The following is a 24,686-nucleotide window of genomic DNA, read 5'->3' as shown; positions in this document are numbered from 1 at the left end:
ACGGGCCCTGGTCGCCGGGGACGAGGCCGGCCGCCGGGTTTGGAGACTGGAAAGTAGGTCGGGGGGGAGGGGTGAACGGGGTGGAAGGGAGGAGAGCGCGCACGCGCGCCCCCGGCGGCCGGGCTGAAGTGCGCGGAGGGGGAGGCCCAGGCGCATGCGCAGGTCTGGGCGAGGCCGGGGCGCGCACGCAGCGCGGGCGGAGCCAGCGTGTGGCACGTCCTCCCGGCCGGCAGGGCGGAGGAGGCGGTGTGGGTGCTGCCCTCGCGGCCCCGGACGCGAGTCCCAGGAGAAGCTGGGCACACACATACACGCACTCCCACACACACACACACACACACACAGCTGCTGTGCCGCTCCCCACCTCGCGCAGCAAAACAAACGCTTCCCTGCAGACTTCGGCCTTGTGGTCATAAATTTTATTAGACTTAGGAGGGGAAGATTATCAGGAGTCCCTAGAATTAAAACAAAAAAAAGTACAAAAGCTACATACAAAACGTGAGCTCAGACGACTAAACTTTCCCGACTCAGGGCCAGGTTCTGTAAGGAAGAAAGAAAGAAAGGGGCGTGTGAGCCGGGGAGGGCGGGAGAAGAGCGTCTGCAAGGTCTCGAGCCAGGGAGGGTGTCCGCTCACCTTCTTGAGCCTCCGCTCCCGGGAGGCCTGGGAGTCGGTCTCGGAGTAAGGGGGAGGCGCTGGGGGATAGGAGGCCTCCTCCTCGTCCTCTTCCTCCCTGTAAGGTCTCCTCCTCTCCGCTGGCCCCTTTTTCCTCAAGGCCTCTTCCAGGAGCCGCCCATCATACTGGGGGTCCCCGGACCTGGAGCCATCGTCCCGAGGGTCCCGGGAGCGGTGGTGGTGGGACCTAGGGTCAGCGGGAGGGTGGTCTCTAGACCTGAGGTCGTCGTAGTGGGCATCCCGGGGGTGTGGAAAGTCCCTCGGGTCATCTTGGTCATAGAGGTCATCACGGCTGCGGCTCCGGTGGGGTGCATAGGCCCGGCCTCTCCTCCCGCTACTTGGGGGAGACCTCCCCGATTCAGCAGAGCCCGGCCGGGTGAGGTCATCCAGAGCATCCACAGAGCGGGCCCGGGGCCGCCGGGCCCCCCAGCCACTCCCTGGCCGCTCTCTGGGGGGCTCTTGCTCCCACCTCCTAGGACTCCGCGGAGAGTGGCGGCCCCATTCCTCATCCCGGATAGGGGTGAGGGCAGGGCCCCGGGAAGGCCGGGATCTCCAGTCGTCCTCGTGGAGGGAGGTGACTTCACTCATGGCTGCAGGGAAGGACGGTGTCAGGAGTCCTGGGGTCCAGCAGTGTCACCCACTGGGCCCATACACTCTCTAGGGGGCGCTAGGCTTCCGGTCTATTAAGTGATGATATGCAGAGTCCTGCACACCTCTCACTGTGGTCACAGAAGGGGAGGGACTGTCCAGGGTTTGCAGCAAGCATCCCTGGGGCAGATGTCAGGGAGAAGTGCTTCCCCCTACCCTCTCAGGAACCCCTCAGACCCCACAGCTCCTGCTCACCCCGCTCTGCACGGCTGTTGGGAGGGCCAGGTCGGGAAGGGTCGAAGTTGGCCAGCTCTTTCTCCATGTAGTACAGGACCCGCATGGAGTCGTCCTGCTGGCTGGCCTGAATCCTGTAGCCGCTACGGACTTCTGGGGACAGGAGGTGGAGGTGATTGGTTTGGGTGGGGCAGATGCTAACCCAGCCCCCTCCCCTACAGGCATGCCCAACCTATTACAATTAGTTCTCACCAGAGGTCACACTGCTGTCTGTGTCACGAAGCAGGGGTACCTGGGAGCTGTGGCCGCCAACTGGGGGAGATGGGCTGTCAGTGGCTGCCCACCCAGAGCAAAGTCCTGCATTCCCAACCCCCTCTCCCCTGTCCTGAATCCCCTCTTTCTTCCAGCCCCAGACTCTCTAGTGCCCAAATGCCCAGCCTACCCCACCCCAGCTGCTCCTGGTTCCCCCAGGCCTCACCTGAGCTATTCCTGTCGAAGTCGTACCCGTTGTAGACAGGACCCATGGGAATCATGGCTGGTGGGGGCGGTGTCTTGGCAGGGGAGAGGTGAGCATAGATGCTGGGAGCATAGATGCTTGGGACGCCTGAGGTGGCTGCTTTGCCAGCAGCATACACTGGGGAGGAGACACAGCGTGAGAAGGCACCCAGGAGCCATGCTGCCCTCCACCGTGACAGAGGGGCTGGAGGGACATGTGCCTGGACCTTCCCAGCCCCCTAGCTGTGGAGCTTCCCTAGGCCCTTGGTTGGTTTCTCGAGGGTCCCTGAAACTAGGGGCCATCAGCTTCCCGGAGTCCACACCTCCTGCGCGATTGCTCAGAGGTTTTAGGGCAGGGGAGTACACTGGCAGGTCAACATCTTTGTTTGACTGTGTGACAGTTTGACAAAGTTTTACATCAAATCCCAACTCCAGCCACCTTATCAGATGAGGCCACCCTGGGCCTGCGTTCGTTCTTAGCAACAGCAGGCAAAGATGCCCCTTTAGATAAAACCAACGGGCTGTGGACCCAGAATCCAGAGTCAAGTATTCCTGTTGGCAGCTGAGGCCCTGTTCTAGAAAATGAGTCATCTGGGGGATCCCATGCCCACCTCCCCCTCAGGCCACTGGGTCCAGACCCAAATGTGATAGGAATCAGGCTGAGGCAGGAGGTGGGGGCATTCAGAGTTCCCAAGCCTGGGCCAAGTGGCCAAGTATCTTCTCTAATGTTTCCAACTTGTGGGCTGCACCCACTCCCACCCACGCCTGGTTCTAGGCCTGACAGCTCAAGGGCAAATGCTCCTTGCTGCCTTCCTCCCCAGGCCAGAGGCTGGGTGCTGGTGGCTATTCTGTGGCAGAGTCACTGGGCTTAGGCCGGTCACTTCCCCTTGGGACTCAGACAGGAAAACAGCGGGGAGACAGGCTCAGAGAGCTCCCTTTGCCTCTGATTCATTGCAGAGGCGGCAGGCTCAGTGCTCAGCCCCCCAGGAGAGGCCCCTCAGCTCAGGTGACTTACTGTTTTATCATCAGCCATGGGACTGTGCTCCCGGCCAGCTCAGCAGGGCTGGGGCCACGGCAGAAGTACAGGGCCTCCGACAGTGAGTTAATGGGGCCTCAGTTTGAGGGGGTAACGGTCTCAGGATGGAGGGAATAGGGCCTTGGGACAGGCATTTGCAGTCCTGGCCTCAGCCTTATTAGTCATTGCAAACTTGGCTGCATCCCTTGGGGGTCCCTTTTCACCAATGAAATGGACTAACACCCATGGCCTGAGCAAGAAGCTCTAGTAAAAATGACACGAGAGAGAGGGGACGGCCAGCATAATCTTCCAGAGAGCAGTGGACTTTTCCAGGGGAATGCTATTTGAGGAACCAGGTTCAACGACTACAACATTTGCCAGCATGGACTGAGCAGTGGCCCTGTGCTGGGGACTCACACACAGTCCTCCCTTAATGCTCACGACACCCCATGAGGTTGGGACCATGCAGAGAAGGAAACAGGCTCAGAGAGGGACTGCTACTCATCTGAGGTCACTTGGTGTGAGTGGCAAGGCGCTGACATGCTCCCTGGCCCTCAGTCATCACCGACGCTGACAGCAGCAATGTCCAGCGGCTAGTGGGTGTGGAGCATTTTCTGTAGGCCAAGCCTGGCACTAAATGCCGCACACGACAGTCGACCGGACCCCCTCGACTCGCCCTGCATAGCGGGCTCTGCGGTGGCCCCATTTCCCAGAGGAGAAGACTGAGGCCGAGAGGTAGTCCCTCGCTTGCCTTCTAAGCAGGGGAGGCATCGAGCTGAGCTGGGCCTCGCACCTCCGCCTGCCCACGCATGCAGCAGTTGCCTAGGATTTTACTGTTAACGCGGCTTGGGCCGTGCGGGGTGCTGGTGGACGCAGAGCCCCTGTGGAAGGGACCAGGAATCTGGCGACAAAGGAACACTGTGGGCCCCAGGAGGGGAGGCGGGCGACAGGAGGGAGCCTCACTCTCCTCCTCTCCTGTCCCGTTTGATTTGCTTCTTTCCCGCTTCATCCCTGGCCCCACTCCCATTCCTAGCCCTCCAGGTTCCCTCCCTGCGGTGCCAGCCGTGTCCCTAAACAGGAGCCTTGGAAAATCCGGAGTGCTCGCGTGGATGTGGCTTTTTAAAATTGGCTTAAATTATAGAGTGCTGTAAACCTTGTTTGGTTTCTTAGATTTTTTCACTTAAGATTTTGCCTTTAAAGGGAGCTTTCCTTTCCAGTGAATATTTTGTACTATTTGAATTGTTTTTTTTACCATGTGCATAGATTCTACTTCTAAACGGAAAAACTCAAAGTAAATGAAAATTAAAAGTAAATGAAAAGGTGAAGTATGTCAGTGATAGCCTAACACAGCAGGTCCTCCCTGGCCCACTTTCTCGCAAACTGCTCACCTTGTCACCTCCAGACCAGCGGCACTGTCCTGGGAGGCAGGCAGGTGGCCACCTCCTCCCTGGAACCCAGGAGGTGGTGGAACAGGGTGGTCCGCAAGGGGCGGTCCATCCACGAAGGGTACTTACGGGCCTCAGGGCAGCAGCACTTCTCGGGGCAGCAGGGGCACCTGACGTAGCAGCAGCAGGTATGGGGGCAGCACTGACACCAGCAGATGCCCAGGAGGAGGAAGAGGAGGAAGCCGGCCAGGCAGACCACGACCACGAACAGCCAGTCTGCAGAGAGACGGGGGCAGGCCCTGAGCCGGGCGGTCTGGGAAGGACGGGGACACGGGGACACAGGCACGGCGGGGCAGAGCAGAGCTGGGGATGGGGCGAAGCTGTTTGTAAAGCCTGTTGGGGAAGCCGCGGCCCTGGCTGGATTCTCCACAGCAGAGGCTGGGCTGCACCGGTGGAGGGACACCCACTCCACAATGCAGGCCAGTCCTGGAGTTAGGGGACTCGCCCTGTGCTCATCCGGACAAGGCAGACAATGAGAGGCGACCCGGCCAGAGCAAGACAGGCTGCCAGAGAGGGACAGAGAGCCAGCTGCCCGGATCCCACGCCCCAGAAGAACACGGCAGGCACCAGTCACAGGAGTCCCTGCCTACACCCCTGGCCCCTCCTCCGCCAGCCCAGCCTAGAGCCCAGAGCAGGGTCACCAGATGCCATGGAGTCGGAGTCAGGCGGGGTTAGTGGGGGTCCACAGCAGGCGGTATTTGGGGTGGGGGAGAATACTTAAACAGAAGTGGTGTGTGGGGGACTCCACCCCCGTACCTTCCATGGGCCCCGCCTGAAAACCAGGTAAGAGCTCAGCTACCCCTGAGGTCCTCCCTGGAGGGACAAAAGAGAGACAGATTATGCTGGCAAGGACCAGCCCAGGCCACCCCTACCCGGAAGCCCAGCTCCAGGCTCCTCACGGCAAAGGTGTGCCCTGAAGCAGATGAGGGGTCTGTGACTTAGGAGGCAGCCAGCACGTGTTCCTGCCCTCCACCCACCCCATGTAGGTGCGGTTTTCCAGAAGGCCCCCATCACATAATTCACCCACTTCCATGCTATTGGGGATTCTGTTGCCCAGAAGTGTCCCATATCCCATGGGCTCTGAAGGTTCCTCCTCAGTTTGGGTGCTCTATCTTCTCCACATACGTGGGTCCTATCGCCCTAAAGGATCCCATCCCATGTCACAAGGACAGTCCTGTTCCATCAGGCATAGTAGGCACAGTGCCCGATGGCCCATGAAAAGGCTTTAGTTTTACTTTAAAATCTGAAGAAAAAAAGTACTACTACCGAATCATGAATTGTCTTTATAGCAACACAATCAAAATCTGTAATTTTTTTATACTGAGGAAGAGGCCCACGAAGACCAAAGAGCCTACAGCCCCTAAGAGTCACAGTAGGGCCCTGGCTCTTCGGCCCACCAGGGTCCCCATGAGTCCAAGCATCCCGTCCACACCACATCTCACGGCCCAGCTCATGCGTCCCCTTAGGTGCCCGAGAGCGCCGTTATCCGGGGGCAGCCACGGCCATGTTCTCCACCAGCGAAGCTCTCTCCACAGCTCATGCACCCCGGGTCACAGGCCCCACAAGGGGCTGCCAGCACACAGGCCCGCAGTTCCCAAAGTACGGTCCTGTCCTCGACAACAGAATGGCGTCCACAGTAATGCTAACCGCTACTGGCCTTTTCCACCCCATTCCCACGTGGGTGGATGCAGGCACTTTCCAGAGGCTCTGTGAGCCAGGACAACATCATCCCTCCCATGGTAAGGGATTGATTTTGTGTTTGTGTACCTTGTGCTTTCAAAATTTCCCAGTTTCAATTTCCAATATGTTAAGCAACTACAGATAGAACGCACAAAAACTTCAACAGAAACTCAGAGATCCTCAATAATTGTTTAGAGCATAAGCAGACCCTGAGAGGAAAGTCTGAGAAATGCTGATGTAGACTGTGCATTTTACCAAAGGGCACAGAGTTCTCTGGGTCACTGATGCACGTGATCAAACGTAAACTCTGTCGCGTGACCCGAGCACCCCAGAGCGGGCTCCCCCATCCTCATGCTCACTCACGCGTGCGTTTCCTTGCATCATGCATATGATGATGGCAATGTGCGGCCCAGCAGCGTCCCACATACAGCACAGGCCCCACGAGACTACATGTGTGGGCTGAGAACGGAGCATCTGGCTGATGGCAGCATCCCCCCACACATGGCAGGGGCCTCACAGCCAAACAGGGGCTGCAGGTGGCCAGCCCACCCTACCCCTGGGCCTGTGGAGGCGGCCCTGCTGGAGGAGGCACTCACTGTGAAGCCACCAGCGCCATCCCCACAGGGCCAAGGGCAAGGGGCCTGTGCTTTGGCAAGGGGCTGGGGTGAGATGTGGCCCTGGGGATATGGCAGAAGGTGGGTCCAGCCTCCCCATCAGCCCTCCTCACTCGCTGCCAATCCACTCTGACTACTTCTGTATTGCTAAAAGAGGTTAGTGGGATGAGGTGGGGTCCCCCATTCTCTCCACTCTTAGTCTGGCTCTGGCTTATTTGAAATGTCGTGGAGGGAGGGGCCCCTGCCTGGGGTGTGGGGCACAGGTAAGCCCAAATGACTGGCAGTGCCGTGACGGGACAGCAAAGCAGGCGACAGAGCCCAGAGAGCAAGCAGGAGGGCAGAGGGCAGACACACAGAAGTGGCAGGAGAAGAGGCCCCCCTCCCAGTCCCCAGGCCCTCAGCACCCAGCCCACTCACCCAGGACGATGAGCTCTGCGTAGGCCTCGTTGTTCCCCTGAAGGTCCTGGGTCGAGACCACGGAGCAGTAATACACGCCACTGTCCCCCCAAGCCGTCTGGTCAAAGGTCAGGTCAGCATCTGCATCAGGAGACCAGTGAGGGTAGCAGCAGGGCAGCCTCCCACAGGGACACCAGGGAAGGGGGCAAGGGGTGGGGCTGCAGACGGATCGAGGGAAAGTTAAACAGGTCATCCAAGGCTGTGCTACCTCTCAGGCTCTATTCAGTCTCTGTGCTGGGTACTGTTATCTTCCTTTTTTTTTTTAGTGAGAAAGATTTGCCCTGAGCTAACATCTGTGGCAATCTTCCTCTCTATTTTTTGTACGTGGGACGCTGCCACAGCATGGCTCGATGAGTAGTGTGTAGGTCCGCGCCTGGGATCCGAACCCGTGAACCCTGGGCCGCTGAAGCAGAGCACACGAACTTAACTACTACACCACCAGGCCGGCCTCTCTTTCCTGTTTTCTAGATGAGAAATCACCTAATCCGCCCAAAGTGAGACAGCTCAGCAGTGGGGGAGCCGGGACGGTCTGACTTCATACTTACAGCCATCCTTTGCACCACCACGCAGAGCAAGTTACCTCCCCCGACATGAACCACCCCGGAGCCCAGTGCAGACCCTGGGCGTGGGTCCAGGGTGAGGAGGCAGAGATAAACAGGCCAGATTCCAGGAATCAAGAGATGCCCCGGCATGAGATGGAGTGGGGGTGGGAGGGAGACTAGGACTGCCCCAGTTCTCTGGTCTGCCCACCCACCATCAGCCCCCATATTCCAGGTCAGGCCCAGGGCTTGGGGACGCTCCAGTCTGAAGCAGCCCCAGGCAAGGAGCCTGTTAATCGCTCCAGTAATGAAAGCCTTTCAGCACATCCGGTTTCCGCCCCTCTCCTCAGGCCCTAATTAGTTAAATCCCTTCAGCCACCCACCTGTGTGGAGGGTAGGACCCACTGGGCAACTGGCCTTCGGCCCATGGAGGACAGCAGATGGGAACAGCCCGGAGAGGAGCACCCCATAGCCTCCCAGCCACTTTCTTGCCAACTGCTCTGGCTCTCAGCCCCCACTGACCTGCCTACCATCTTGGCCCACGTACCCACTGCCCTTCTCCATGGCAGCTCTGGGGGCAGTGACTGTGTGTGCCCCAGCCTGCAGCAACTGGCACCCACCAGGGCATCATCAAAACCCTTCCTTCTTTGGAAGACCTCACGTCCATAGAAACCCCCGGATCATCAACGTCTGTCTACACCATCCCAAAAGCCTGACCCGACCCGAGACCCTCGGCATGATCTGGCCACTGAGGTACCACGCCAGCCTCATCCCCACCATTCTCCTTCACTCACCAGACTCCAGACACATCAGCTCTTCACTATCCCGCAATGTGCCGGGTCCGCACCTGCCCCGGCTTCCGCTCATGCTGTTCCTGCTGCCTGGCACCGTGTCCTCAGACCCCACAGCGCTGGCTCCATCCTGTTCGCATAGCTCTCCCACCCAAATGCCGAATTCTGTCTGGCAGCTTAGGAGCTGACCATCCGTGATCCCATCCCCAGGAGAACCTGGGCTCCGTGCAAGCAGAACCTGGTCTGTCCCGGCCAGTGCCGAGTCCCCAGTGCCCAAGAAAGACCTGGAAATGAACGTCTTCCCTCCTCGTGCTGACCTTCCTTAGATTTGTTGTCTGTTCCAGTGTCTGGGCACACGGCCGTATGCAGACAGGCCCTTGACACAGTCAGTCAACATGCACCATGTAACCACCGGGTGCACCTGTGTTGCAGGCAGCATCCGAGGCTCCTGGTCGACTAGAGAGCAACCAGGGGACTCGGCGTGGCTCATGGACCCTGCGGCCCCCGAGGCCTTTTCAGGGTGTCCCTGAGGTCAAAGTTATGTTCATAATACTACTAAGATGTCACATGCCTTCTCCACTGAATCTCTCCCAAGTGTCCCCTGGAGTGTCCCCAAGGCTCGTGACATGTGCCATCACAGTGTACGTTGAGAAGCAGCTTATTCCATTTGGCCCGACCCCGAGGAGACGGGCAAAAATATAAAGCCGCGCCCCACTTTCCATGATCGTTTGTTTTGCTTTGTTTTGGAAAATATGGTTATTTTTCATAAAAAGTATGTTCTGTATATTAGCCCATAATGAGTTTATTATTGTGATTTTAAGTATTTTTAAAAAATTTATCTTTGCCTCCTTTTCAGCCAAACCATTTATTAATTAGGTTGTTGAAATTAAGATTTTCAAATAACTTATGTTATTTTTTTTTTCTAGTGAGAAAGAATTTGCCCTGAGCTAACATCTATGCCAATCTTCCTCTATTTCGTATGTCGGGTGCTGCTACAGCATGGCTTGATGAGCCGTGTGTAGGTCCACGCTTGGGATCCAAACCTGCGGACCCCAGGGAGCAGCGCGCGCAAACCCAACCACTACGCCACTGGGCCGGTCCCCTAAGTACTTTTTTAACTTCTCTCAGTTAGCTGGCTCTAAAAACTAAGCTCTTTGAGGACCTCAGGAATTACAAGTGTAAAGAGGCCCCAAGATCCACGTGTTGGAGAACCAGATACAAACGCTGTCCTGACAGAGCTCAGAGCCTAACTGGGAGAGAGAGACAAATGAAAAAATGTAAATATATCGCATACCAATGGTGGTAAGCAGTGTGGAGAAAACCCACGAGGGAAGGCAGACAGAAAGCGCCAGTGTAGACACGGGGGTTGTGCAAGTTCAAGTGCGGTGATCAGGGAAGGTGACCTCTGGAGCAGCTGTGAAGGAGCGGAGGCCCCGACTCCCTCCGTGGTTGCACTTCTAGCCACTGACGTGCGGGGCCCTCTGCACATATTCTTTCACTGAATCCTGCGAAAACCCTGAACTGCCTTCTCCTCTCTCCTCCGGATTCTCCATCACCCCCTCTCAGCCTGCATTTTCCCACCTGTGTCTTTAAGTCAGACTCTGACCACAGGTCTCCAAAAGCAGAGCTCGAGAGCAGGTGCCTGCCCGAGGCTGCACAGGTGGACGTGAGCCCCCAGCCACAGCACAAGTTCATAGTCAGGGGCTCAGATCTGGGCTCCTGAGGGCTGGATCTGGGCTCCTGAGGGCTGGATCTGGGCCTCAATGCGTCCTGTTTGGCGTGTGTGATATTTTCAAAACCCACAAAAAATACGGCTTTCCGGCCTCTTTTGATCAATTCCAAGGCCTGGGCCCACCTCCTTCCTGCAAGGCCCACGCTGTTCCGGGTCCCCGTCGGGTCCTGACAGCACTTAGGCCAGGCATCGCTCTGACTGTTTATGTGCAGGGAGAAGACGCTGAGTCTCCAGTTGGGAACAGAAGCCAGGCCTCCTCATCTCTGGGCCTCTGGTTCTTTATCTGCACCAGCAGAGGTGGCCCTCATCCTCTCAAGGGGTCCCAGGGGCTCCTGGGCCCAGTGCTGCTGAGAGTGGGAGGCACAGGGGCCCCAAGCAGCCTAAGGAGGCAGAAACGAAGCTCCCATGCAGGTGCCCACGTCACCCAAAGCAGGGAAGAATGGAGGGGGAGCAGGACCCACCTGAGCTGAGGGACAGCGAGGGGCAACAACCACTCTGATTTGCCCAGGACTACTTTCACTCAAAACTGGGACGGTTGGTGACCCTCAGGAACACCAAAGGGAAGTCCACTTTTCTCCATCCTCAAAGCTGAGATGGAGGAAGCTCCAAGGCTGCTGGGTTTCCTGAGAGGACATACACACAATGGGTGTTTACAGATCAAGGCCTGTATCAAACGGCCCAGGTCAGGGCAGCCTGAGAGACCCGGGCCTGAGGCCCTGCAGCATGAAGAACCCGCCCCAGACGCAGCCTGAGGGTCACGCTGGAGTGCAGGACTCAGCAGAGCCCCGATTCCAGCCAGCCTCAAGGGCACTCCCAGTCTTCGGGCTGTCCTGAGGGCTGCTGGGCAGTCACGCCTGGCCCAGGCCGGAGAGGTCTCGGGTTATGGGGGAGGGGGCCTGGACAGGGTGAACCCCCAAGACACCCTCTGTCCTCAAGAGCAGCAGGATGCTCCGGCTGAGCTGCCCGTGGAAATTTAGGGCAAGCAGGATGGGTCCCTCCCTGGAACAGGACTGACAGGCTGGGTCCCTGGAACCCTGCCTTTCATCTGCCGTCTAGAAGGCATGTGCTCCATGGCCCAGTCTCCTGGGGTCTGCAAATGACCTCCCCTCCCCTCCACCAGCCCCAAGCCCCAAATTAAAGCTCTAATCCTGTTTAAGACAGTGAAAGGATAAATCCACTCAGTGGGCAAGCCTCCATCTCGCCCACTGCCGCCCATCACCTTCCTCTCTGCCCTCTCGATTCCTCAGGGCCCAGTGCCAGTGCTTCCTCAAACCTCGTTCGCGGGTCCGAAGGTGTGCACCCCGGGATCCCACACAATGCACTGCCCGAGTGGGTGCTCTCTGAAATTCTCTTTATCTGCTTGTTCACTGCCTGTTTGCCCCACGAGCATGTCACCTGAGGGCAGGGATCTCAGCTGTCCTGATCACCACTCCATCCCCAGCACCTACAAAAGTGCCTGCCACTTACTAGATGCTTGGTAAATATCCCGGATGAATGGATGGATGAATGAATGACTTCCCCACTGCCCCTTACTTCGTCCCAACAGGCACTTCCTATTGGCTGGCAGCACTGTGGTCAGGATGAGGGCTCTCAGGGTGGCCTGGGTTCAAATCCAAGCTCCAGCCCTTTACTAGCTGTGCGCCTAGATGAGCTACTTAACCTCTCTGTGCCTCAGCTGTCATGAGTGTAAAATGTCATGAGTGGCCATGAGGACTCAATGGGAGAATGTATGTGGAGCACCTGGCAAGTTGTAGACTTTCTCTAGTAAAATCTCTGCCCCTTCAGTTCACTCAGGTGACCTCTTCATGAGCCCTTTGCTGACCACCTTGGGCAAGCCAAGGGGTGACAAGCTCGGAGTCCAGACCCAAAGTGGCTGACTTAGAATCCCAGCTCTGTGACCCTGTGCAAGTCACTTGACCTCTCTGGGCCTCTGCAAAATGGCAATAATGGAACCTCCTCACGCAGTTACTGTGTGGTCTCTAATGAGTCAATCCATGTGAACCTGGATTCAAGCCTGCACAGAAGAGGCCCTTTCTCAGTTGCTATTTATATAAATTGTACTTATTATTGCTGGTATTGCAGTGTTATGGAACCCCGGCCTCCCTCTCCTTGACCCACTTGTCTTTATCTCCAAGCACTCAACAGTATGTGTTGTGTTGACCTTGTCCGCCTCCCCCGCTGGAGCTGGAGCCCAGGAGGGAAGAGGCTGGCGATTCTGCTCGCTGCCATCCAGGGCCTCATATGGCACATGGTATATGTTAGGCGCTCAATCAATCTTTGCTGTTAAATAAAGGGATGGACAAAGGGATGGACAGAGGGAAGGATCCTTCCCTTTGTCAGTCCTTTCAGACCCTGCGCTGATGAGCTTCCAGGTGGGGAACCCAGGCTGGGCACCAGGGAGCCAGCGCCCCACCCAGGGGAGCACAGCCCCGCCCCCGCCTGGTCCCCACCGAGCCACCCAACATACTTCCGGTGATGGTGATCCTCCGGCCTTGGTAGTAGTCTCCCAGGGTCACGGTGTTGCCCTGCTTGGTGGCCACCATCCTGACGGTGCGCATGCTGTCCTGGCACTCCACGTAGGGGTTGTAGCCCGGGTTGCCGGCCGCCAGCTGGGCATTGATCTGGTTGTCGACGCTGGCTGGGGAAAAGGCGTCAGCGATGCGGTCGCGGCAGAAAGACTTGTACTTCCAGACCACGATGGGCGGCGTGGGGGTCGTGGTCATCTGGTAGGTGCAGGGTAGGGTCACAGGCTGGAAGAGGATCACGACGTGGTAGGGGTCTGACACAGTCACCTGGACGGCGCTGGCAGGGGCTGAGGGCAAGAGGAGAGACAGCAGGGACCACTGTGAGCCCAGGGAAGTGTTTCAGCAGCAACGAGCAACATCACTGTCACCAGCTTGACACTTCAAGTGTGTGGCTTCAGGGAGCGCCTGGCACTCCTTGTTCCTTAATCCCCAGGATGGGTGAGGTGGCTCTGATAACCGTGCCCATTTTATAGACCCGTGCCCATTTTATAGACCCACGGGGCAGAAGGAGCAGGTACAAAGCGACACAGCCAGATTCCTCAGAACATCCTGTCCATCCCTCTTCCCAGAGGGTGGCCTCGGAACCAGCCGGCCCCTCTTCCCTTGGCCATTCTCTCATGGGAAGGGCCCTCTCCCTGGGCCTGCAGAGGCAAGCCCAAGTGGCCACCGCAAGCCACAGTGCTCGGGGCTCCGCCTCAGACACAACCACCAAGGGTTCCAGGTTACCTCGGGTTTTGAGAATTTGGGGGAAAAATTTTGGAGCTTGACCGAACTGCTTTGCCATGGAGTAGCTGAAGCCCTCATGTCTCCATCAGCCCCACCTCGCCCTACCGAAAGCCATCTCAAATGAACAGGCCAAGAGCCCTTCCTGAAAGGTAGAGGCCCCTCGCCCCATGCAAACAAACGTCAATCCACGTGAAAGCTTGCCAACAGGGGGTTCAAACCAAGTCCACAAGTCCATCCCCTCTGACTCTCAGGCACAGATACTCCGGAGCCGCGCGAGACGGCGTGGGGTTGGGGGTTGAGCAGTCCCCAATTCCACACCCACCGAGGCCTGGGAGCTGTTTCTTGATCTCCTCCGGGAAGCGTCCGATCCAGCCCTCGAGTGCCCTCTCCCCGGTACCCCAAGACTTAGAGATCTCGGGGTGCGCCCAGGTCCCCATCCCGGCTTTTCCCAGTGATCGGGTGGTCCTTCAGCCCTACCCTACAAAGGCCTCCATTCTCCTGGCCGCTCCAGGGCTCCCGCTCCGGGCAGTTTCACTTCCTGCTCTCTCTGAACGTGGTCGGGCGGGCGCGCCAGACACGAATGGGAATTCCCCGCACTGTGGCACACCGGGATCTCCCGAGACCCCGGGGGACCGGAGGTCCTCGTCTCCGCGCGCTCCCTCCCCCAGCTCCCCTGCCTCCTTGGCGGGGTAGAACTCCATTCATCCCCCTTCTAAGTGCCCTCCAGCCGTTCCGCGGCACCAGGGGCTCGGCTCTCCGTACCTGTGCAGAAGGTGCTGAGAAAGAGCCACACGAAGACGACCGCACCCCAACCTGGGGTGGCCGGGTAGGAGCCCGGCCCCCAGGAGAGCCCGCGGGCCACAGGCGCCATCGCGGCCGTCTGGGCGCGTCCGGCCCGCGCCTCCCCTCCCAGGTACCGGGAGGGTAGGGGGCGCGGCGCGCACCAAGGCTGGAAAGAGTGCATGCTCCTCCCCTTCCCGCTTCCGTTCCTTGTCCCTATTCCAAGCCCACCCAGCCCTATTCGAGAATTTGAATGACCGGAAACAACGTGAGAGCACGCTTCTAGCTTTTGGAGAGAAACTTGCTGGACCCACCGCGGTTCTCCGAGCCACTCCACCCCCCGCGCGCTCTGGGGAATGGATCGGCCCAGGTACACGGGGTGAGAACACAGGGCTGGGCTGGGGAGCGGGCGGCGGGTGGGGCTCCTCCACCTCCCTCCCCGGAAGTGGGCTGACCCAGGTGCGCTCCTGCCCCGAAGGTCCGAACCAAGTGACCAGCTGCCGGGAGGGCGCCTGCAGACCAGGGATCCTGTCCCGCCCGCTCCTGCTCGGGCCAAGCCGAGCGGAGTGTGAGTCACGAGAACTGAGACTCAATTGGGTGATTCACCTGTCGAGGGGGGGGGCGGGTCCCGCCGCGCACCTGTTCCCTCTCTGCCCACACCCCTCTCCCCGGCTGGCTGTGGACCCGCCTAGGTACACCCTTCGGGGAGGGGCGAGTCTAAGCGCTCCCTGGGCTGGCTGGGAGAGGCTGGTCGGTTGCGCCTAACTTTTCCACTAGCTCTGGGGCTGCTGCCGTCCCGGCGGACTGAGGCTCTGCAGCCTTCCTGTGCCTTCTGCTTAGTTACCTTAAAAAAACGAGAGAAGTTCCCGGAAGGGAAGCTCTGCCCCCGTAGGGACGCCCGCGGGGAATCAGGCCCAGGAAAAGTTGAGATTCTCCTTCGGAAATTTTCTCCGTTTCCCCCCATTCCCAACTCGTGGTTCAGCCCCGGGGCATCTTTCGCCCCCGGTCAGGCCTCCGGAAACTCTGGCTCTTAAAGGGGCCGTGCGGAGGCACGGGACTAGGGACAGGTTTCCGCCTAAGGATTCCCAGAGACTGGGCCACCTGCGCCCTAGGGCGGGGCGGGGCGGGGCGGGGCAATGGGAGCGGGGCAGCGCTCAGCGCGCCTCTGCTGCCTCCCGTGGCGGCTAGGGGAAGCGCGTCCTGGGGAACACGAGACGCTTCCTCCGAGGAGACCCTGGAGGTCGCAAACTGACCACTGGCTAGCAGGTTCGGTACCCAGGGATGTTTTGTTTGTCTGCATCCTGTTGAAACTAAAGTCAGATCACGTACCTCTTCTCAAAAATTTTCCTGTGGCTCCTCCCCTCAGCAGAAACCAAAATAATTCTAGTGGCCTGGTCCTTGTCTGACCTCACCTCCCTCTCTCTCCCTGGCTCTCTCAACTTCAGCCACACTGGCCTCCCCCCTGGTCCGGAACGTGCCCCTCACACTCCCACCTCAGGCTCATTGCACTGACCTCTCCCTCCGCCGGAACACCCTTCCCGCATGTGGCCACAAGGTCTTCTACCTGTTTTAGGCTTTACCTAAAGGTCACCTTTACGGCGACACCTTACTTGGCCACTTTTTATAAAATTTCAGCCAGTTCACATCCCTCCTACACTTCTTTTTCTTTAAAAAAAAATATTTTTGTGTGTGGTAAAATATACATACCATAATATTAATGATTTTAGCTATTTTAAGTGTTCAATTCACTGGCATTAATTACATTCACAATATCCTGTACATACCACCACTATCAATACCCTAACCTTTTTCATCACCCCAGTGTAAACTGTACCAATTAAACAATAACTCCCCACTCCCACCTGCTTCCGGTTCCCGGTAGCCTCTCTTCTACTTTCTGGCTCTATCAAATTGCCTGTTCTAGGTGCCTCATATAATCGGAATCTTATAGCATCCTTCTGTGTCTAGTTTATTTCACTAAGCATAATGTCTTCACAGTCCATCCATGTTGTAACAGATATAACAATCAAAATTTCATTCCTTTTTATGGCTGGATAGTGTTTCATTGTATGTATACACCACATTTTGTGTATCCATTTATCTGTTGTTAGACACTTCGTTTCTTTCCCCCTTTTGGTTATTGTAAATAATGCTGCTGTGAACATTGGTGTATAGATTGCTACTTTGAGTTCTTTCGGATGTACACCTATGAGTGAATTGCTAGGTTATATGGTAGTTCTGTTTTTAACCTGAGGAACTGCCAAACTGTTTTCCACATTGCTGTACCTTTTACATTCCCACCAACAATGAACCAGGGTGCCAGCCTCTCCACATCCACACCAACGCTTGTTATTTTCCGTTTCTTGATTATAGCCATCCTAGTTGGTGTGAAGTGGCATCTCATCATAGTTTTGCTTTGCACTTCCCTAACAATTAATGATGTTCAGCATCTTTTCACGTACTTTCTGGCCATTTATCTATTTTCTTTGGAGAAATGTCTATTCAAATCAGCCCATTTTTTAAATTGGGTTTTTTTGTTGTTGTTGAGTTGGAGGAATTCCCTTTATAGTCTGAATATTAATCCCTTATCAGGTATCTACTTTGAAAATACTTCTTCCTAGCCTATAGATTCTTTTCACTTTCTTGATAGTCCTTTGATGCACAAAAATTAAGTTGATGAAGTTCAGTTTATCTGTTTTGTTCTTTTCTTGCCTGTGCTTTTGGTGCAAAAGCCAACATCATGAAGATTTCCCCAAATGTTTTCTTCTAAGAGTTTAATAGTTTTAGCTCTTAAGTTAGGTCAATTTTGAGTTCGTGTTTGTATATGGTATAAGGCAAGGGTCCAACTTCATTCTTTTGCATGTGGTTATCCAGTTTTCCCATCACCATTTGTTGAAAAGACTGTTCTTTACCCATCGAGTGATCTTGGCACCTTTGTCAAAAATCAATTGACCATAAATGTGAAGGTTTATTTCTGGATTTTCTATTTTATTGCATTAGTCAGTATTTCTGCCCTTATGCCGTGTCGGCTGACATAAAGAATCTAGGTAATGGTTAAATGGAGGAGTTTATTCGATAATCAAAGTGAGGAATTTGGATCCCTGGAAACAGTCCAACAGAGTTTTCTGAGGAACTGCCCTGAGGTCTACAGCTCTGAGTGCAGTTTTTATACTTTTTAACAAACCGGCGTCCATGCAGGAAAGGGCGTACACATCAGTAGTCATCTGCTTCAAGGAGAACATAAACAAGAACCTTTTGATTATATTTCAAACAATGCTTGTAATGTTGGTGTTATCTATGCGTGGAAGGAGGCAAGGACCAGAGTCATCACTTTTCCCCCAATCTCTAAGGAACGTAGTTGGGAAATGTGAGAGCGAGGTATCCGTTATCTCTTCCTGTTACTGATTCATCCCGCTGGCATCCTCAGTCGTGAGACCAGGGGCTTCGAGGTCATTTAGACACAGGCTTAGGAGGCCTGCGTGGCTGCTTCCGGTACGGCGTGGGTTTCTGTTGTACTGACTTTAAGCCTATGCAGCTCGCTTGCTAGATTCGCCTGTTGGACCAGGGAGAGGGGTCCTAGTTTCCTTCACAGCCAGTACCATGCTGTTTTAGTTACCGTAGCTTTGTAGTAAGTCTTAAAGTTGGCAAGTGTGAGTCCTCCAACTTTATTCTTCTTTTTCAAGGTTGTTTTGGCTATTCGGGATCCAGTACAATTCAGATGAATTTGAAGATTTGCTTCCATTTCTTTGAAAAGGCTTTTGGAATTGGCTGTGCATTGTATCGAATCTGTGGATCATTTTGGGTGGTGTTGACATCTTAACAATGTTAAGTCTTCCTGTCTGTGAGTACAGGATGTCTTTCCATTTATTTAGATCTTCTTTAACTTCTTTTAGCAATCTTTTACAGCTTCAGAATACAAATCTTTCACCTCCTTGGTTAGAATTAATTCTTTTAAATGCTATTGTAAATAGAATTGTCTTAATTTCCTCTTTGGATTGTTCAATGTTAGTATATAGAAACAAAACTGATTTTTGTGTGTTGATATTGTATTCTACGATTTTGCTGAATTCATTTATTAGCTCTAGTGGCTTTCTTGTAGATTCTCTTAGATTTTTTATGTATAGAATCATGTCATCTGAGAATAGGGATAGTTTTACATCCTCCTGTCCAATTTGGATGGCTTTTACTTCTTTCTCTCCTCTGATGGCTATGGGTGGGACTTCCAGTACACTGTTGAATAGATGTGGTGAAAGTAGGCATCCTTGTCTTCTTCCTGATCTTAGGGGGAAAGCCTTCAGCCTTTCACCATTGACATGATGTTAGCTGTGAGTTTTTCATAATACCCATTATCATGTTGAGGAATTTTCCCTCTATTCTTAGTTTTCCAGGAGTTTTTATCATGAAAGGGTAAATTTGTCAAATACCTTTTCTGCGTCCATTAAAATGATCATATGCTTTTTTCCCTTCATTCTATTGCTTTTATGTTGAATCCTCCTTACATTCCTGGACAAATCCCACTTGGTCGTGGTGAATCCTTTTAATATACTGTTGGATTTGAATCGCTACTTTCTCGTTGAGCATTTTTGCATCTATATTCATAAGGGATATTGGTCTATAATTTTCTCTTTTTGTGATGTCTTTATCTGGCTTTGGTTTCGGGGTAATACTGGCTGCATAGGATGAGTTAGGAAGTGTTTCCCCCTCTTCAATTTTCGGAACAGTTTGAGAAGAATTGGTGTTAATTCCTCTTTAAATTTTTGGTTGAGCTAATTTGTGAGACCATCTGTTCCAGGGCTTCTTTGCTGGGAGGTTTTTAATCACTGGTTAAATCTCTTTACTTGTTATAGATCTGTTGAGATTTTCTATTTCTTTTAGAGTCAGTTTAGGTAAATGTGTGTTTCAAGGAATTTGTCCATTTCTTCTTGGTTGTCTAACTTGTTTGTATACAGTTGTTCTTAGTATTCTCTTATAATGCTTTTTATTTCTGCCAGGTCAGTAGTAATGTCCCTACTTTCACTTATGATTTTAGTTATTTGTGTCTTCTGTCTTTTGTTCTTTGTCAATCTAGCCAAAGATTTGTCAATTTTGTTGATATTTTCAAAAAACCAACTTTGGTTTCATTGGTTTTCTCCATTTTTTTCTATTCTATATTTTATTTATCTCTGCTCTACTCTTCATTATTTCCTTCCTTCTGCTAGTGTTGAGTATAATTTGCTAAGGTGTAATGTTAGGTTACTAATTTGAGATCTTCCTTCCTTTTTAATGTAGGCATTAACAGCTATGAATTTCTCTCCGAGTGCTGCTTTTGCTGCATCGCATAAGTTTTGGGATGTTATATTTTCATTTTCATTTATCTCTAAGTATTTTCTAATTTGCCTTGTGATTTCTTCCTTGCTCTATTCTTTAAGAGAGTGTTGTTTAGTTTCCATATAGTTGAAAATTTTCATTTTCTTTTGTTACTGGTTTCTAACTTAATCCTTTTGTGGTCAGAGAAGATACTTTGGATGATATCTATGTTTTAAAATTTCCTGAGACTCCATTGGTCTCAGGATATAATGGCATATCCTGGAAAATGTCCATCTGCACTTGTATTTTGTTGTTGAATAGAGTGCCCTGTGTAAGTCTGTTAGGTCTAATTCGTTTATTGTGTCGTTCAAGTTCTCTGTTTCCTTACTTATCATCTGTCTGTTCTGTCCATTATTGGAAGTGGGATATCGCAGTCTCAAACTATTGATGTAGAACTGTCTGTTTCTCTCTGCAGTTCTGTCCACGTGTTTCATATTTTGAGGGTCTGTTGTTAGATATATGAATGTTTATATTGGTTATAGCTTGCTGTTTCAAGCCTTTTATTAATATGTAATTCCTTCTTTGTCTCTTGAAACTATTTTTGATTTAAAGTCTTTTGTCTGATATGAATACAGCCATCCCAGCTCTCTTTCAGTTACTATTTGCATGGAATATCCTTTTTCATCCGTTCACTTTCAACCTATTTGTGTCTTTGAATCTAATGTGAATCTCTTGTAGACAGCATATAGTTGGATTATGTTTTTTTAATCCATCTGCCAGTCTCTGTCTTTTAATTTAAATAAATTACTGATAAGGGGGGACTTACTTCTGCTATTTTGCTGTTTCTTTTCTATATGCCTTATAGTTTTTTTGCCCCTCCTTTACTCCATTACTGCCTTCTTTTGTATTTAGTTAATGTTTTTGTAGGGAAGTGTTTTGATTCTCTACTCATTTCTTATTGTGGGTATTCTATGGTGATTTTCTTTGCGGTTACCATGGGGATTACTTCACATCTAACTCCCTAGAGTTATAATACTTCAATTTGCATTTATACCAGCCTGACTTCAATAGCATATAAAAACTCTGCTCCTACACATCTCTATCACCTCCTTTCTGTTATTGATGTCACAAATATATATCTTTATACATTGTTTGCAATAACAATGTATATGATAACAAAGATTAGTAATTACTTTTATGCATTTTCTAAGTCATGTAGACAATTAAAAGTGGATTTTAGTACAGTAATACTAGTTTTTATAATTGTCCACATATTTACCTTTTCTAGAAATCTTTATTTCTTCATATGGTTTTGAGTTACTATCTAGCATGCTTTCATTTCAACCTGAAGGACTCCCTGTAGCATTTCTTGCAGGGCAGGTCTAGTGGTAACAAACTCTCTCAGCTTTTGCTTACTTGGGTATGTTTTAATTTCTCTCTCGTTGTTGAAGGACAGTTTTACTAGTTATAGAATTCTTGGCTGAAAGTTTTTTTCTTTTGGCACTTTGAATATTTCAACCCATTGCCTTCTGGCCTCCAACGTTTCTGATGAGAAATCAGCTGATACTCCCATTGAGGATCTTTTTGTGTGACAAGTTGCTTCTCTATGGCTGCTTGCAAGATTGTATCTTTGTCTTTTGACAGTTTGATTATAATGCGTCTTGGTGTGCGTCTTTTTGGGTTTATCCTATTAGAGTTTGGTGAGCTTCTTGGGTTTATAGATTCATGTCTTTCATCAAATTTGGGAAGTTTGGGGCCATTATTTCTTCAAATGTAGTTCTTTCTGCAGTTTCTCTCTCTTCTCCTTCTCCATGGCTCTCCACAAATGCCTGGGACTCCCATAATATGTATGTTGGTCCATTTGATGGTGTTCCACAGGTCCCTTAGGCTCTGTTCACTTTTCTTCAATGTTTTTTCCTTCTGTTCCTCAGACTCAATAATTTCAATTTTCCTATCTTCAAGTTTGCTGATTGTATCTTCTGCTTGCTCACATCTGTTTTTGAACTCCTCTAGTGATTTTTTTCTTTTTTGTAATTGTATTTTCAGCTCCAGAATTTCTCTTTGGTTCCTTTTGATATTTTCTACCTCTTTATTGATATTCTCATTTTGTTCATATACCATTTTCCTGTCTTTCTCCAGGTCTTCATTAGCTCCTTGAGCATTTTAAGGCAATTGTTTAAATCTTTGTTTAGTATGTCTGCCAACTGGGCTTCCTCAGGGATGGTTTATTATTTTTTTCCCTGTGAATGGGCCATACTTTCCTGTTTCTTTATGCCTTATGATTTTGTTGTTGTTTTTGAAAATGGGCATTTGACTCTTGTAATGTGGTAACTATGGAAATCACATTTTCCCCCTTCCCCAGGGTTTGCTGGGGGTTTTGTTGTTGTTGTTGTTGTTATTCTTGTAGGTTGTCTCTGTGCTGGGGATCAGCCTGAAGTGAAAGCTTAAAGTCATCTCAGATCTTTTCTGAGCTTACATCTTCCCCTGGGCTTGTGAATGACTTTCTAAATTCCCCTGTATTGTGTATGTATCAGATGCTTTTGAATGTCCTAATTCCTAAATGTCTGGCTCCCAAAAGGGGAAAAAGGAGAGAAAACCCAGAGGCTGTCCCTTTAAATCTCTTGGAAGCCTTTTCAGCCAGTGGGGGTTGAAATAACTGTGGCTGCCTATGTGTCTGCACCTCTGTGATCAGAAGCAGTCTAACTGCTTCATTCTAACTGAATTACCTCGTTAAAGGCCCATCTCCAAGCAAATCACATTCTGAGGTCCTGGGGTTAGGACTTCAACATATGAATTTGGGGGGACACGATTCAGTCCATAAAGGTCTTTATTCCCAGTTCTCTTTCCCCAGGTTTTTTTTTTCTTCAAAGCACTTACCACGACCTGATGTTTTATCAGTCATTTATTTGTTTACCATCTGTCTTCTCCCAAGGCAAAGACAATATTGCTTAGCAAATATTCCATGTGCTCACCTACATTTCCCAGACCCTCTGAAGTAAAGTGGGGCTATGTGATTAGTTCTAGTTAATGGCCTGAAAGCAAAAGTAATGTAGATCCCACCCAGGCCAGAGCATTTAATTGCCAGTGCATGACTCACTATCCTCCCTTCTCTTGCCATAGCAGCTAAAGATGTTCAGATGGTCCAGCCTCCATCAGCCATGGCGTCTGAAGGGACTGGGTGGAGTAGAGCTCTCCACCAACCCACATGGACATGTAGCATGAACAAAAAGAAAATTTCGTTAAGCCACTGAGATTCCAGAATTCTCTTGTTATATAGCATAACCTAACTTATCCCAATTAATACATCCCACTAGAATGTAAGCTCCAGTAGGGCAGGGACTTAGCCTGGATCCTTAGTTCCTGGTGCAAGGTGAGTAAGCAATTCTTAGTTATGGAGTAAATGACGGTGCCGGGCACAAGAAAGTGAAGTTTCTGGGCCAAAATTACTCTAATAAAAGGTGGATCAAGAGATGAAACTGATCCCAGAGCTTGGGACTGAAACTACTTGGCCACATGCCTACTATCTTAACCACTGTCTTATCCTAAACCCAGACTGTGCCAGGAATTTGACATGAATAACCTCTTGAAAGCTTTATAACAACTGTACCTTATGATGGAGAGTTCTAAGGTCCCTGTCTTACAGATGGGAGAACTGAAGCTTAGCAAGTCTCAGCAACTTGCCTAAGGTCCTGTAGCTCACACAGTGCCTGCCACAGTCCTGGTGCAACTGATCTTTCTCATCAGTGGATGCTGGGACAGACATGGTTGGTTATACCAAATAAGTGTTCTCTTCTACATCTCTTCTGCATACAAAGCCCTTATTTCATTTGGGTCTTTATTTACTTCTATGGTCAAAGAAGGTTGCACTTCCCCAGTCCTGGAGAACAAATTCTGATTGGTTTAAACCAATTATGGAAATATCCTTTCCTTTCAGGAATTGGTTTGGATCTGCACATGGGACCTAATACTGGCCAATGAAACTTTAGGAGAGATCTAAATGATGCGAGGATTTTGAAATGGTTTTAACTTTATGATATAAAAGAACACTCCTTGTAGTAGACATTAGCTGTGGCAATCATTACTGACTGCCATTTGCCAAATGTTCCCTGAACATAGCAGAATTCCGGTTCCTTTGATGGGTTGGTGGGTTGGTGGTGCCACGTAACCATTTCTGGCCAGTGGTTTGTGAGCAAGTGACATGTGTCATTTAAGTTGAGAGCATCTAATTGTAGGCATGAGCTCCTACAGAGCTCTCTTTCTTTGTCCTCTGGCATGAAACTGGAAATGTTCAAGATGGCAGCAGCTCCATCATCCTGAGTCCCTGAGTGACTATAATGCCAGTCCACAATAGACGTGGAGCATGAGTGGGAAGGAAACCTTTGTTGTTGTAAATCATTGAGATTTAGGGGAAGTTTTATTTGGTAGCAAATAGCCTATCTTGAGTGATACAGAAATCGGATCAGGAATGGGGTGATGCTGTAATCCGAAACAAATCACATGGCACTGGCTTAGACACAGAGCAAAGGGAATGAGAAAAGTTACTTGAAACCAGGAGAATGGAGACTCTAGCCTGAGACATTTTGGAAGGCAGATAATGTACTTAATGAACTTGCAGCTTAAGGGGAAGCAGTTGGAATACAGAACATTAGGAGTGACTGGTGGCCAAAGTTGGCTGAAAATTGGGAAGGCCTTGAGAGACAAAGCCCAATTAGAACTCAGTTTTTATCAAGGATAACAATCAAGGGTATAGCACTAATTAAATCATTATTAACTATTGTTAAAATCCCCAAATGAATTATTATGCTCCTAGAAAATCCTTAAGATACTCTCAGGTAGAGAAAATGGCTCGGAGAAAGAGCAGTCAAGAATATGGCTCTCCACGAATGCTTGGTAGACTAAGGTGGCTGCAAACACTGCCTCCCTCCCCCCAGAGAGAGAGAGGGGAACATCTTGAACAGAACAGTGGATGTGGGTTTTTGCACATGGAATTGACTGGAGGTGTATAAGAATCCTTAGGTCCCGATCTTTGGGAGACAGAAAGCTGGCTGAGAAAACTGCTCGTGTGGCAAGGAGGGCACATCTTCCAATGCCACTTCAGATGTAGCCAAGG

The 24,686-nt window shown here is 51.3% G+C and overlaps 1 protein-coding gene across 8 annotated transcripts; it reads right to left on the bottom strand.

The window, feature by feature from the left end:
* Positions 1-401: 401 nt before the first annotated feature.
* LSR (lipolysis stimulated lipoprotein receptor) lies at positions 402-15,415 on the bottom strand. Of its 8 annotated transcripts, XM_044759405.2 has the most exons (11): positions 14,273-14,725; positions 12,727-13,071; positions 7,159-7,278; positions 5,204-5,260; positions 4,517-4,663; positions 1,971-2,126; positions 1,745-1,804; positions 1,514-1,645; positions 1,140-1,260; positions 632-857; positions 402-537 (listed from the first exon to the last, which is right to left on the bottom strand). In XM_044759405.2, exons 1-11 carry the CDS (start codon positions 14,472-14,474, stop codon positions 502-504), a joined length of 1,602 nt encoding a protein of 533 aa, XP_044615340.1. In that variant the 5' UTR covers positions 14,475-14,725; the 3' UTR covers positions 402-501. The 8 variants fall into 8 exon arrangements, with proteins under 8 accessions (XP_044615340.1, XP_044615341.1, XP_014693710.1 ...); XM_044759406.2 differs by lacking the exon at positions 14,273-14,725 and adding an exon at positions 15,135-15,395 and having other exon boundaries at positions 632-1,260; XM_014838224.3 differs by having other exon boundaries at positions 632-1,260; positions 14,273-14,737.
* Positions 15,416-24,686: the final 9,271 nt, after the last annotated feature.

The sequence above is a fragment of the Equus asinus genome, chromosome 26 (genome assembly GCF_041296235.1).
Source record: "Equus asinus isolate D_3611 breed Donkey chromosome 26, EquAss-T2T_v2, whole genome shotgun sequence".
Lineage (NCBI taxonomy): Eukaryota > Metazoa > Chordata > Mammalia > Perissodactyla > Equidae > Equus > Equus asinus.
Note: the sequence above shows the minus strand (reverse complement) of the source record. Positions and strands in the feature narration are given on the sequence as shown.